General features: G+C 41.7%; 1 protein-coding gene across 12 annotated transcripts in view; it reads left to right on the top strand.

Moving 5' to 3' along the window:
• The first annotated feature begins 4,047 nt into the window (after window positions 1-4,047).
• Window positions 4,048-13,847, top strand: part of FN1 (fibronectin 1) — a 61,088-nt gene continuing 51,288 nt past the window's right edge. For 5 of the 12 annotated variants that reach the window (XM_036916254.2, XM_036916258.2, XM_036916277.2 and 2 more), the window contains exons 1-7: window positions 4,049-4,437; window positions 5,415-5,543; window positions 6,452-6,589; window positions 7,956-8,087; window positions 9,046-9,183; window positions 11,298-11,456; window positions 13,647-13,838. In XM_036916254.2, coding sequence (XP_036772149.1) covers window positions 4,296-4,437; window positions 5,415-5,543; window positions 6,452-6,589; window positions 7,956-8,087; window positions 9,046-9,183; window positions 11,298-11,456; window positions 13,647-13,838 — 1,030 coding nt within the window. In that variant the 5' untranslated portion in view covers window positions 4,049-4,295. Of the gene's footprint in view, window positions 4,438-5,414; window positions 5,544-6,451; window positions 6,590-7,955; window positions 8,088-9,045; window positions 9,184-11,297; window positions 11,457-13,646; window positions 13,839-13,847 lie in introns of all 12 variants that reach the window. The other 7 variants (XM_036916268.2, XM_036916284.2, XM_036916304.2 and 4 more) reach the window with 3 other exon arrangements.

The following is a 13,847-nucleotide window of genomic DNA, read 5'->3' on the forward strand; positions in this document are numbered from 1 at the left end:
CCACATAAAATACAGCAAAATAGGAAAGAAGAGCAATAAAAAAAATTTTTTTTCCACAAAACTGTTATCTATATTGGAGAGTTGAAATGTTCTGCAACAGTTTTGGTTAAGTGTTTCAGCTACTAAGCAGTTAGTTCCATTTTAGTGGATGAATTAGACCTTTTTGCAGAGACTTTTGGGAGTTCCATCACTTTAATGAGAAAAGAGTATTCCTGTTTTAGAAACAAAGGGCATAGATTCAGGCTTTTAAAAGTGCTGATTCAATAATAAAGTAACTTAAAATATGAACCAGTTGCTTGCTTATTAAGTGAAAACTGGCTAGCTTTCAAGGCATAAATTAAAGCCCTTATCAAGTATTTTTTCCCTGGTTGCAGGACCCCTGTCAATTCTGGACAAACTGCTCAGATAGTCTACCCATAAGGACTGTCCCTGGGGAAGTTTATTTTTCCTTCTCACACCTGTGGTTAATGAATAGCATTTCTGCAAGCTTGGCCATTTTCAAGGGAAGAAGGATTTCATGTCCCCAAAAATGAGGTCAAGATAAAAAAAAAAAAGACTGTAATTTATCTCCATCCTACCTACCTAGGAAAAGACGCTGAAGGCTCTTAAGGCAGAAGCTCCCAGAAGTCACCTCGTCATTGGCTTCCCCTGTAACTGGACTGAAAGAGATTCGGAACAAGATAAAAGCCCAAGGTTTCCAGGAAAAACAGCTAATACTTGGTCTAAATGTAACCCTTGGGGTCAAGAAGTTAGTTCTTATCAGGGATAAGGTTTTTCTCAGTAAGCAAGGGATTTGCTAGGCGGGGTATTGTCAGTACTGTGTGTACTACTCTTAAAGGAAACGGCACTTTTCACTTGGAAAAAAATTTGCCTTTTAAAATGTACCCCTTCAATGGTTTTAATTTCAATCCTCTCTAAATGACTTGATCTGATAAATTCTTTTTGTGCTTGACTGTAATCTTCAACTAATAAAGTCAACGCAGTTCAGATCTCCCTTAATGCTCATGCTCCTCAGTAAACCTTCTCCAATAACAAAATACCCAAATAACATCACCCCTCCCCTCCGCAACAGAAATATATGTTCTTTTTGTTATAGAAATATTTAAATTGTCCTAAATTCTGAGAAAATCCTATGGCCATGGCAATTACAAGAAGAAACAAATCACAGTTCGAAATGATGGCCATATACGTGCCATCACCCAAATAACCAGGTTTCCTAAGGAGTTCCTGGGGTGGAGGAAGGGATCCACTACTGTTTTAAAGGCAAACTTGCTCTTAGAAAAGCGGAGAAAGGAGGACGCCTTGTGTACTGCAGCCACAAAGGAATGTGTCCCTGAAGCAAAAGCAGAAAAGGTACAAATAAGAGAAAGAAGAAATACTACTTTTTAATCAGTTTTTTTTTTAAACTCTATCGAGATCTAATTGACATACCATAAAATTTCCCACTTTAAGTGTACAACTCAATGACTTCTAGTCACTTTACCAAGTTGTGCGGCCACATCTCATTTTAGAACGTTTCCATCACTCCAGTAAGCTTCCTTGTGTCCGTTTGCAGTTAATTCCCATGGCAGCACCTGCCCCAGGCACCTACTTTCTGGTCACATTTCCCTCTCCATATTGAGACAAGAAAAGAAACCCCAGGGTATATTCTACAAGTGGAAGGATACTGTTTACTGAAGAATCCACCCTTCAAAATAATCTCCAGGATTGTTAAGGAGGGCATGAATCCTAAATACTGGACATGTCAGCTGACTTAGAATGGTCAATGAGGTCTCAAGATTTAATTATCTCTCCAGTTACTGATAATAGATTTACAAAATTACAAGGGATTTTGATAATAAAAGAATACTGTAGCAAGCCTTGTTTATCTTAACTAAGAGAACGTCTCCACCGCCAAAGTTTAAAAAATAAAAAACAACCTTAAAGTGAAATAAAATTCCAAGCATTGCTATAAAATTCAGTCAAATGTTATTGTATTTTTGCTTCCAAGATATTAGAGGTACACCATTTTCTCAAACTATATTTCAATAGAATTGAAATATAAAAGTTTCTTCTGAAGTGTAAGGTGGGCCTTTCACCTCCAGGCTTCCATATGTATATTATTCTAGTGTATTTTGAGTACAGTAAATATATCAAACTACCATGTTTTTTGTTGACAAAATACTTTTCTAACCACTTATTTCCTTCCCCCAGAACCTATGTATATTAAGAAAGATTTAGTTTCAGGTTTATCTTGCTTACATCCTGATTTCCAGGTATCCTTCCCTCTGGAAGGAACACCCAGCTTCCCAGAAATTTTTACTAAGAGTTTTACAAGAGGCTCTTTTATATTTGAAAGAGAAAACTGCTTTGTCAAGTGATGATGAGAAATTAAAAAAAACTCTAACCCAGACAGGACTCTAAATTTGGGGAAATCCATGGCACCCTTTCAACTTGAAATGTTGGGCACAAAGATTCCTCAAAAAGTTATTTCACATTACTTGTAGGAAATTGGTATTTGCTGTGACTTTTTATTTATTTATTTTAAAATTTCCTGCGTTAATGAAAACAAATGCTAGTTTTGTGTCTTTGATGTGTTGGGCATTTTACAGACCATAGTTTGTTACCCCAGGCAGTTAAGGAAGGTGGAACTTTTGGAGAAAGCAAGTACTTGCAAAAATAAACATTTTGCTGGTATCTTCCATAGATTCTCAAAGCAAATGCGAGGTCTGGATGACTAAGTAGTAGCAGGCAAAGCTTTCAGTTGGGGTCTCGGTTGTGTTGTGGACGGCTCCTTTCGAAGATCTTTAGAAGTGTGACATGTGTTTGTGTGATGAGCTGCTAAATGCTAGAGTCTTCTCATATTCCCTTTCCCTCACCGAGTTTAGAGGAAAAGATGGGCAATCTTAAATGGGAACGTTCCACATTCTTGGAGTAAATAATTTAAATGAAAAAGTCTGGCTGCAGGGGAGTGGGGGAAGGGAATTCTGTGATGAAAGGGATGTCTACTGAAAGAAAATGCCAAATATAAGCAAAGAGGGGACCATAGGATGAGAGCAAGACTGTAAAGCGTCTATTCTCAGCTTTCGGGGATTCAAACAAGATCTCGGCTTTTTGTGTAAGGGGCACGGTGAACATAGGCAAAGACATGCAGCTCTTTCTCTCTCCACGGCAGTCCGACTTTCCAGTTTTCAGGTCGTCTAGGCCTGATTTCACTTTTAGTGGGAACAGTTCCCAAGTAAGGACTTTCCTGCGCATTTCAACAAGCAAACTACTCGCAGCACTGTCCTTTCAAAGAAAACCCCATTCACTGAATTTCCCCTGGATCCACCCAGAGCCCCTCACCACCCCCGGTACTTAGCAGAACGCCCCAGCCAGCACTTCCTGAGAGCCGGGCAGGTAGGGCGTTTGGATGGGGAGAAGTCTTGAACAGGAAGTAGTGAAGGCAGAGAGAGTGAGTCCCAGGTCAGCGCCCTTTAGACCCAAGAAAGGGAACAGGAGAAAAGCCAGGCCCTCCCTGGGACAGCAGAGGCTGCATTCCTGAAGCTGCAAAGCGGTGTCTACTTCATGGTTTCCCTCCCCCCAAAATACACTCCAGTGTGCAGAGAATTTTTTTCAGAGGTGACGCAATGTCACCACCCGCCAACACCCCCACCCCCAACATAAAAAAAGGAAGGGGAAACGGGTGGGGGGAACTTGCAACCCCTTCGCTTCGCCCAACGCCGGCCCCACCCTCTCCTCCCAGTCTACCCCTTTCCAGCCGCTCCCATTCCTCGTCCTCAGCCCCCCAAAAGTTTAACGACCGCAGAGGAAACCGAAAAAAAGTTGTCTCGCCCCGATCCTGGCGGGCGATCAGCATCTCTTTTGTTCGCCGAGAACCCACAGTCCCCCTGACGTCACCCGCAGCCCGGGCCAATCCGCGCGCGGTCGGCGGCGGCGGCAGCGAGGAGGGGGCGGCCGGGCTGGTCCCTCCTCCCCGGCGCCCGGGGCCTCGCGGGGGGCGGGAGGGGACCGTCCCATATAAGCCCCGGCGCTCTGGGCTCGGCCGCCCGCGCCGGCTGCGCTGTCAGGGGGAGGACCGGGGGCCCCAGGCGCGAGCGGCGAAGAGGGGACCTGCAGCCACCGCCCTCTCGTCCTCTCCTTTCCCTCTGTCCCTCTGTCCGTCCCCTACCCCATTCTCTCTGGTCCCTGCCTTCCTGGAGGCGGCAGCCCGCAGGAGGCATTGGAAGGGACTCCTTCCGCAGGTTGCGAAGGGAACCAAACTTAGTGGCAACTTGCCTCTCCCGGTGAGAGCGTCTCTCCCGCTCGGTCTCAGGATGCTCGGGGCGCCGGGGCTGCTGCTCTTGGCAGTCCTGTCCCTGGGGACGGCGGAGCCCTCCACCCGGGCCTCGAAGGGCAAGAGGCAGGCTCAGCAGATGGTGCAGCCGCCGGCGCCGGTGGCTGTCAGCCAAAGCAAGCGTGAGTACCCGCCGCGGGCTGAGACGGGCCGGCGCACGCGTGGCACCGTGAAGCCTGGCGAAGTTGTGGCTGAACTTTTGCGCGCGCTTGCTTGCTCGCAGTGTGTGCACCGCTAATAAGAGAAGCCGGCTGCGGACACAAAAGGCTCTCGGTTTGAGAAGGCTGGCTCTGGGGGCCTCGGATAGATAATGCACTGGAGGGCAGGGGTCTGCGTTGTCCTTCAGTGCCCTTAACTCTACACGTTCAGGTCCCCCTCTGTATGAATTCACCAAAGTTTTCCTTTAAAGAGAAAATGATGTATGCCTTTGTATGCCTTTAAATTTCCCACTTGGCATTGGTGTGGTCCTTGTGGTCCTTATTTTCGTTGATACTAAATAGTTGTTTGAAAGTTTTCAAAATAGGGGTGAGAAGTGGCTGAATAGCTGTGTTGTTCCTAACTTGAAAGGGTTGTAATTGGTTCAGATTGCCTTCCCGGCCCTCTCGATACTCCAAAAACAGAGATCCGAATTCCTCTTCCACTGTTTCAAAGACACACCCTCCCTTTGCCTTGGCTAAAAGGACACTGCTTAAAGTTGCCCTTCTTGACTTACTGTCATCGCAAATCATGGAATTTCCTTGCACGTCTCAAAATATAATTCCAGTTATCTGCTTTTCAAAATGTTTCCACTCCTTTGATGTAGACCCCTGGCCAGATGGAAATGACATCACGGTGTATAACATTTAGTTGAGTTGTGCGGGGAGGGAGGGAAGGAATACCTAAATATCTACGTGTACAAATTGTGGTTAACTCTTTAGACAGCTGGTTTCTCTGTATTTTAGTGGAATATTGCTTTTCATTCTCCTGGTGCTCTGACGATTGACTGACTTTTCTATGTTGCCTAGGCTGATCAATTTAGTTGTGCAGGAAAATTCCATGATTTGGATAAGGTGGGGAAGGGGTTGCAAATGTAGTAACTATTTCCTTCAATCATTTACAGCTGGTTGTTATGACAATGGGAAACACTACCAGATAAACCAACAGTGGGAACGCACCTACCTGGGAAATGCCTTGGTGTGTACCTGTTACGGAGGCAGCCGAGGCTTTAACTGCGAGAGTAAACCTGAGCGTAAGTGGTGGGGATACTCAAAGTATCTTTCAACAGATGAAGAAGTGGTTCATTAAACTCAGCATTCATTAGTAGTAGTAAAAATACATGAGGTATTTTTCCAATAGAATTAGCTGTCATTTTGTCTTTAAAACCATTTAATAGCTACTTATATCTGCTTTTCACATGTTGGTTTTACCTTGAAAAGAAACATTGCCCAAAGTCATTCTTGAAGTCTCCTTTTTGTTTTACTCTCCCAAAGTCTTTGATGAGAAAACAAAAGTTTTTGTGTGTTTTCTCTTCAAAAAAATTGCTTATAAAATTTTAATTTATTAGAAAGCAATTTAAAATCTTAAATTGTTAAAGATGATGGACCAGAAAACACTATATTGTGATTTGTCAGCTTCAATTCAAGACAAAACCACTCAAAGTTCTCATTCCTTTATGCCCAGTCATATGTTTCTTGTAAATTATAGCAACTTATGCAGAGAAGCAGTGATGAGGCTAAAATGGAAATAATAGGATTAACCAGAAAGTGCAGGTGGGAGGTGGGGCTATTCCAATTGTTTACTTTTCCTGTAGACCTTGGTTTGACTTTCTGAGTTAGAGATCAGAATCCAAAGTCCTTCCTCCACATCTAGCCTGTCCTAAGGGAGTGTTGTATATGACTTTTTCCTAAGGACCTGAGAATCTTTTATAATAGGAATTAATTTACAGGAAATTAGGGAGCTTGTCAAAAGTCAAAGGCTGAGGCTCTAATAATAGAGCATAGGGTAAAATCTAGGTCTTCCCACTTCAAATTTTTAAAACTTTCCATTGTACCATGCTGCACAGAGAATGGAAAAGTGAGTTTTCCTTTGCATGAGATTAGTGGAATAGAAAAGCTTTCACATATGTGATGCTCATATGGACTTTCCTTCTCCCCTCAGCTGAAGAGACTTGCTTTGACAAGTACACTGGGAACAGTTACCGGGTGGGCGACACTTACGAGCGCCCTAAAGACTCCATGATCTGGGACTGTACCTGCATCGGGGCTGGGCGAGGGAGAATAAGCTGTACCATTGCAAGTAAGAGAGACATTCTGTAAAATGACGCTAAAATGTCACAAATGTGCATTTCTCCATTACCATCACTGTTACCCTCTGTTATCTGTGACTGGATATTCTTCAGTTTGGGATTTAGCCCAGGTGACCAGGTACTCTTCTGAGGTCACCCGGCTGGTTCCTGTGCTTCTGGAGGATGGCTTAGAGCACAGGTGGCATCACTGTTCAGTCCATGTGTGTGTGAGAGTGTGTGAGTGTATGCAGTATAACCAAGCAGATCTCTTGGGTTCCATTGCAGTAAGATTAGAGGAGGTCCAGGATGATTAGAGTTGCCCATTTTACATTACCTGGGAGTCTTCAAGCCAGACTGCTTTTGTGAGTATTTTCAGTGATTGGAAAGATGATCACAAAAAGCAAATTAGCCACTGTGTGGTCTGCTCTTGTTTGCAGTGCAGAGACCTGTTGCATCTCACAGAAACAGTCTGCTTTCTTTGGGACCAATAGTTTGTGCCCAGAAAGCCAATCTCTATTCCCAGGGATGATATGGAATGATTAGTCTGAAAGTACTTCCCAGGTACTTTGGGGACTGAGTTGAATCTCATCAATTCTAGTTCAGCTAACACAATCTTCCCAGTATGATTCACTGGGTTACCAGTAGATTCTATTAACATAGGGTTCAGTTTTTTTGAATCCATCATTTAAGTATAAGTTACTTGACAGGCTTCTGTCCAAAAGAATAAATCAGTCCCTGGTGAAGAGGTCCAATCAGCTTTTCCATACTTCATGTCAGGGCTTATCCAAGTTTATTGATAAATCTTGAAAGTCAGTTGTCCATAATATTTATATATAATCTAGTGGACAGTTCAGCCTCTGGCTGTGCCATTGTGTTTAACAGCCTACAAAAGTACCCAGATTTCCATCCTGATACTTATATATCTCTTTGCTTTCTTCCACCAACATGACATTCCCATCCTGGGGCAAACTAGGGACTGTCTGCACCCCTGGAAGCTGCAAAGCTTTACCCTCGGAGGCCTTTTCCCTGAATCAGGCTCAGGCTCATCCTGCTGTGTCTGTAGTAGGGCCCTGCCTGCCAGTCTTTCTTTTTTTGCTTTAGGACCAATTTCCTGTGATCTCTCTGGGGAACCAGAATTTATGACCTCTTTCTTTGCCATTCAGTTTTCTCTGTGGTTTCCCATTGTGCTTAAACAAGACATTTAATTGAATGACCCAAGTGAGCAGACCTGTTCAGTTATCCCCTGTCTCTGATGGGGAAACTGGTCTCTGTGTCCTTACTTTGACCAACCTAAGTACCACCCAGAAACACGAGACATTTTCTTCTTTAAAAAATTCTGTCTTCCTTTCTCTAATATTTGCTTTTTACCTTGAACAGACCGCTGCCATGAAGGGGGTCAGTCCTACAAGATTGGTGACACCTGGAGGAGACCACATGAGACTGGCGGTTACATGCTGGAGTGTGTGTGCCTTGGTAATGGGAAAGGAGAATGGACATGCAAGCCCATAGGTGTGTGACTCTCAGGGGGGAATGGGGGTCAAATGTTGCCTTGAACCAAAATCTACATGAACAAGAAATCTGAATTCCAATTCAAAAAATTCTGAAATGGGAGTTTTACTTCAAATAATGAAATGTTTTATATTCCAGAGTCTTATATCAGATCAAAAAGTAATAACCATTTATAGCAGTCTTAACTGTTTTTCAAAAGCACACGACGGGGTTGAGAGATCTAGGAAGAAGCCTTTTCTTGTGTCTAATATCTGATCTCAGATTTCTTCTTAGTCAAGCTATCATTTAAAAGAAAAAAAGTGACACTTTTGACATATTTCTCTTCTGGAATGCACTGGACTGAAACAATATTGTTTGTGCTGTGACAACTTTGTCAATTTTTTTTGTCAAAAATAAAAAGTTGTTGAGTTTCTGCTGGTCACAATCCTCATTTGAATTCTTTTGATAGAAATCTAAAAGTTTCTTGCTATAAATTTTATTCTTTTTACTGTTCAGAGGCTTTTGTTTTGTGTTATATCTGTCTTTATAGAGATACAAATTTTAAACAACTTTCTTGTCTTTTTTGGGGGGGCATTCATAACTGGTCATTCATAATTAAGATGGGAATTTTGCGTATCTCATCTCCTACAGCCGGGTACATACATAGATCTTTTCACTAAAAGTACTGGTATGGAGAATGGTATTGGCTGAAAATAAGTCCATGTACTTATTAGGAGAACAGCATTTCTGCCTGCCAACTTGCCTGGAGTTTTCTTTCCCTTTGGTTACTTACTATGTGACTTTTGGATACTTACTATGTGCTTAGCTGTAGGGTGCGCCTTTCTATTTGAACACAGTACCACTTCAAAAAATGTGGCTAGAATTTACTGACACAAGATACTTTAAATTACAGGGAGACTGCACGGATTCAAAATAACCCCCTTCTTTTTTTCTGTTTTTCCTCCACATTTCCCTACAGCTGAGAAATGTTTTGATCATGCTGCTGGGACCTCCTATGTTGTTGGGGAGACCTGGGAAAAGCCCTATCAAGGCTGGATGATGGTGGATTGTACTTGTCTGGGAGAAGGCAGTGGACGCATCACCTGTACCTCCAGAAGTATGTTTTAGATCTTTATGTTAAAAATGAGGTCAGATATTGTTTTCTGGATTCCCAGGGAGAATTATACTGTGTATCACTTAGAACACACCCAATACAGCACTGTGCTTTGGTAACATTTGGATGTCAAGAAAAACTCCATAAGCAATTTATTCTGCATCTTCAAAGAGGGCTAAAATAAAAAAAAGTTAGTTCAGTGAGTTCTTAGCTATTGGCTACTAAAATCCTTCCTATTCATTTAAATTTCAAATGTGCTGTGGACCTGAAGATTAGTTGCAAATGTTTAATCAAAGTTATCACTCAGATATTTTTCAAGTACTAAGAGCAAGGAAATCATTAAAATAACATGCAAATATATTTTTGGGCATAAGTACTATTGACAGAGAATGAAGCCAGGCTCTCAAGTTTTAGGTTTTCTTCTATGTTTGAAATGTAAATAAGGCATATTCATAAGCAAAACTGATGTAAATAAAAAGGTTTTACCCCCTAGGTTAAAATTGTGCGTCTGTTCTGGGGCTAAGGACAATGTCTCACCCCAGACTCCTGAGTAGGCTTATTAGTGCTGTAAGAAGCTGGCCTCTGGAGTCCCTGCTGCTCTGTCTCAGCTTGCCTTGAGGCCTTACTTGTTGCCTTAGGAATTCAAGGCTCCTTTTTAAAAATTTTAAACTAATAGCAACTATAGTGTTTGTTGATGCAAAACAGCTGTTAACTCCTGGTGTTATAAATACACTTAAAATCAAACCTGGACATTTTGAACTTATTTATCTGGCTTAACATCTTTAACCATCTTAAAATGTTCATCATCCAAATTGGAATTATTTGCTAACAAAAAGTATGTCTCATGGAAAGTGCTAACAATTCTGACAAAGTCTTTCCCAGAAATGTGCTAGTTCATTTGATCTTTCAAATGTAAAATGTTATAATTATTATCAGACTTTGCAGACCTTGGCAGCAATGATTTATTTAGCATTAAGATAAATTAGATGTCTGACTCAAACTCTTGTCTATTATTTAAAACTCTTCTTATATCAAGTTGGGAAAAGTTTCTCCAAGAAAAGTCACTTATTCCATGAAATTTTCTAAGTCCCTACTTGGTACAGATGGTATAGGGATGCAAAGATGAATTAGGACACTAGCCGAGCCTTCAAATAGCACTTAGTAAGCAGGCCAAGGATATGAGAAAGGTTTATACATATTCATCTTATATAAAGTAAAAATTAAGGGCTTTAAGACAAATACTAAAAATAGTGCAATGGCACTACTTTTCAGTATTCAGGAGAAGGCAATACTTTTAGCTGGGATTTGGGGTAAAGCTGTAAATGGCCACGTTTCTATTTCAGACCTCTATTCTGGTGGTAGATTAGTGTGGGTGTGTGTTTGTATGAATTTACATCAACTATCTATTTTCCTCTCTGTGCAGTTATTTTCTGATTCACAAACAATTCAGATCGTCTCTATTCTCATTGTAGTATATGGGCAAAACTGGATTACAATTGAAACAGTCTATTTGTCAGATAATGGAACACATAGACTAAGTTAATTGAGTTTCAAATTATCTTTAAAAATCCCACTTTTCCAACAGAGGGTTAACACTGAGCAATTCCAGAGACCGTTTTGTTAGGAATTTTAAATAGGTGTTGGGGGTGGGGTAGAGAGGAGAACATTTTACTCAAAGAAGTTGGTAGTCCCCTGAGTGTTTTTACATACAAATGAAGAAAGAGATGCTGCTATCTTTTTATAGCTTCTTTGGGGGAACTGAGGTAGACCTTTTGAAACCTGCTTGCCTCCCTGTTGTTTGTAGTTTTCTAAAGGAAGTCCCCAATTGAAAGGCAGGACGTAAACAGTAATTACTGAGAGAAAGCCTGGGAGAGCTGGAGATGAAAAGTGAGGGAAGAATATAAAACCAGAGAATGAATTTGGTCAAAGGAACAATGTGAAAACTTAACCCTATCTTTTAGAAGTTTACCACCTGTGGCACCACTCTTGAATATAAATATAACACCACAAAATAACTTACTGAACTTTAAGCTACTGTATTCTTGGTTTAGGCTGGAATTGAGCATTTGCTGAGCTTGACTTGATTTACATACTTAAATGCTTCCTTCTGGATATAGACAGATGCAACGATCAGGACACCAGGACATCCTATAGAATTGGAGATACCTGGAGCAAAAAGGACAATCGAGGCAACCTGCTTCAGTGCCTCTGCACAGGCAATGGCAGAGGGGAGTGGAAATGTGAAAGGCACGCATCTCTGCAGACCACGTCCACCGGTGAGGCAAACAGTGACCGGGTCCAGACATGGGAAACCATTTCAAAACATAGTTGCGCAAGTCCACCTTTCCTTTGCCAGGCCATTTGAGGACGATTTGCAGGGTTTTAGCTAATAGTCTGCAGTCATTTACAGATTTTTTTGGTGTTAAAACTGTTTAAAATCATCTTTTACATTGACATAAAAATGAAATAAAGATCTTAGGGGGAAAAACAGTTTTAGCCTCAAGCGATGAAACTGATATTTAAGAAAATGCTAATATCTTAAAACCTACACAATTTCTATAGAGAGATATGAATAGATAAACATATAGAGATCTATGATATATGCATATAAATGCACACATATACATAACACAAGCATATGCGTTTGAAAATTGAAAGTGCTTTTTAATGGAACTGAGAGGGTTATAGGAGTTACATGACTACTTGGTTCTTCTGCTAGGAAAAGGGAAAAAGTACATCTGTTCTTTTTTCAAAATGGAATATATTTCCTTGTCCTGACATTCTCCTCTTTTTGTAGCAGAAACAATCCTTTATGTGTGGTTTCCATGCTCCAGCAGGCTTTGGTGCATTCCATAAAATAGTGCACAATCATTTTCTTCATGTGCTGACATTCACAATTTGAGAGATTCAGAGGGAGCCTAAGGATGGGAATGAATGACACAAAAGCTCAGCATATTTTTTTTAAAGTTTTAACTGTTTCTAGTCCAAGAATGAGATCTTTGCAATGTAGCTTGTCTTGTAAGAGTCTGAAGAAAGAGACAAATGGTGATCAGGGCATGTGCTTCTGTTACTGTGCTCAATATGCTTTGATCCAGTTTTTACTACACAGTGTGTTCACAGTTGCTTAGCCTTCTATCCGTCAGACAGCTAGCTAAATTATTAATTATTTGTTTGGATTTTTCTCCTTTTGATGAACTTTCAAGTGTTCTGAACACTTATGAAGGTGAACAAGATTAGACTGGATAATGTCTTTGAGTTATTTGATTATTATCAGTGAAATTACTGCTAACCAAAAAAAGAAATGACAAATATCAATCTACTCAAGTAGCTTAAATTAAAAGGGTACCTGGGGTTAGATGAAGTGAGCATGCAATAAATGTTATCTATTTTTATTAATATTTCTAATACACTGAAAAACTTTCATTATTCAAAAAATGTTGGAGAAACACGGGGTTACACAAAATGGAACCTGCTTCTATATGATCTTTATATTCCTTTATATAGTGGCTCTCCCAGGGGGAGATGTATGAATGCAATGCCACCTTTCCCCAATATGTGTGATGTGGGGATCCCTTGTCTGTGAAGTACCTTGGAGTCTGCAGCGCTTAAGGAGAGACTGAATTCAGTCTACCAGTCATTCCAGTATCAGTTCTGGCTCTGCCCTTCTGGACCTGGCTTTCAGGACAACAGATTTCCAAAAGTTTTTTAAAAAGACCAACATAGCCCATCTTACTCTGAAAGGAAAACAGTCTTAAGAGGATTGATTGGTTTTAGGAAAAAAACACAACAGAATTCCCAAATAATCCTGGGGAGAAGCAAAATGTGGAAGGAGGGACGGCTCCCAGAGAATCCCATATGGCTTCCCAGGGCACCCTGTGAGGAGCTCAGGGTCACACAGATGGGAGAGGTTGGCAGAGTGGCAGGGACTCCTGAAGACCATTATCAGGAGAAGTGCCCCAATGTACCAGGCTTACAGAAGCTGCCAAGAGAAGAAGGGTGAGGCGGGCCATTCCAGGTGAAGGAAAAGCATAAGGACAGCACAGGGCACATGAGGGAATGACAAGGAGGACAGTGAGACGAGGCAGAGAGCAAGGACGTGGTCAGAAGTGTGGAAGGAAGCCAGCGTGAAGGATTATGAAGTCATGGTCTATGAGCTTCCTGGGGTAGAGAAGCATTGTTGGAGGTACCTGCTCTGTTGAGTGGCAGAGCAATGTCTGTGATGTAGAACTATAATCCTGATAGCTCCAGATGAACTAGAAGATGGAGACCATTTGGTAGATTCTGGTGGATTCTTTCTTAGGCTGAATGCAAAAGCTAATGCAGAAAGGGAGGGGTGTTTCTTTCCAGTTGCAGGTCAGTAACTTCATGGATTTCAGAGCGATCTGTATGGGACCCTGAAGACTCCAGAAAGTAGTTAGTTGTTTTCTCTTATCCAGCTTTGTGACTTTCTTTTCTCATGCCCTCAGGATCTGGCTCCTTTGCGGATGTCCGAACGGCCATTTACCAGCCCCAGCCTCACCCCCAGCCTGTTCCATATGGCCACTGCATCACAGACAGTGGTGTGGTTTACTCCGTGGGGATGCAGTGGTTGAAGGCACAAGGAAATAAGCAAATGCTGTGCACTTGCCTGGGCAATGGAGTCAGCTGCCAAGAGACAGGTCTACATT

Source organism: Manis pentadactyla, chromosome 6, assembly GCF_030020395.1.
Source record: "Manis pentadactyla isolate mManPen7 chromosome 6, mManPen7.hap1, whole genome shotgun sequence".
NCBI classification, from domain to species: Eukaryota; Metazoa; Chordata; class Mammalia; order Pholidota; family Manidae; genus Manis; species Manis pentadactyla.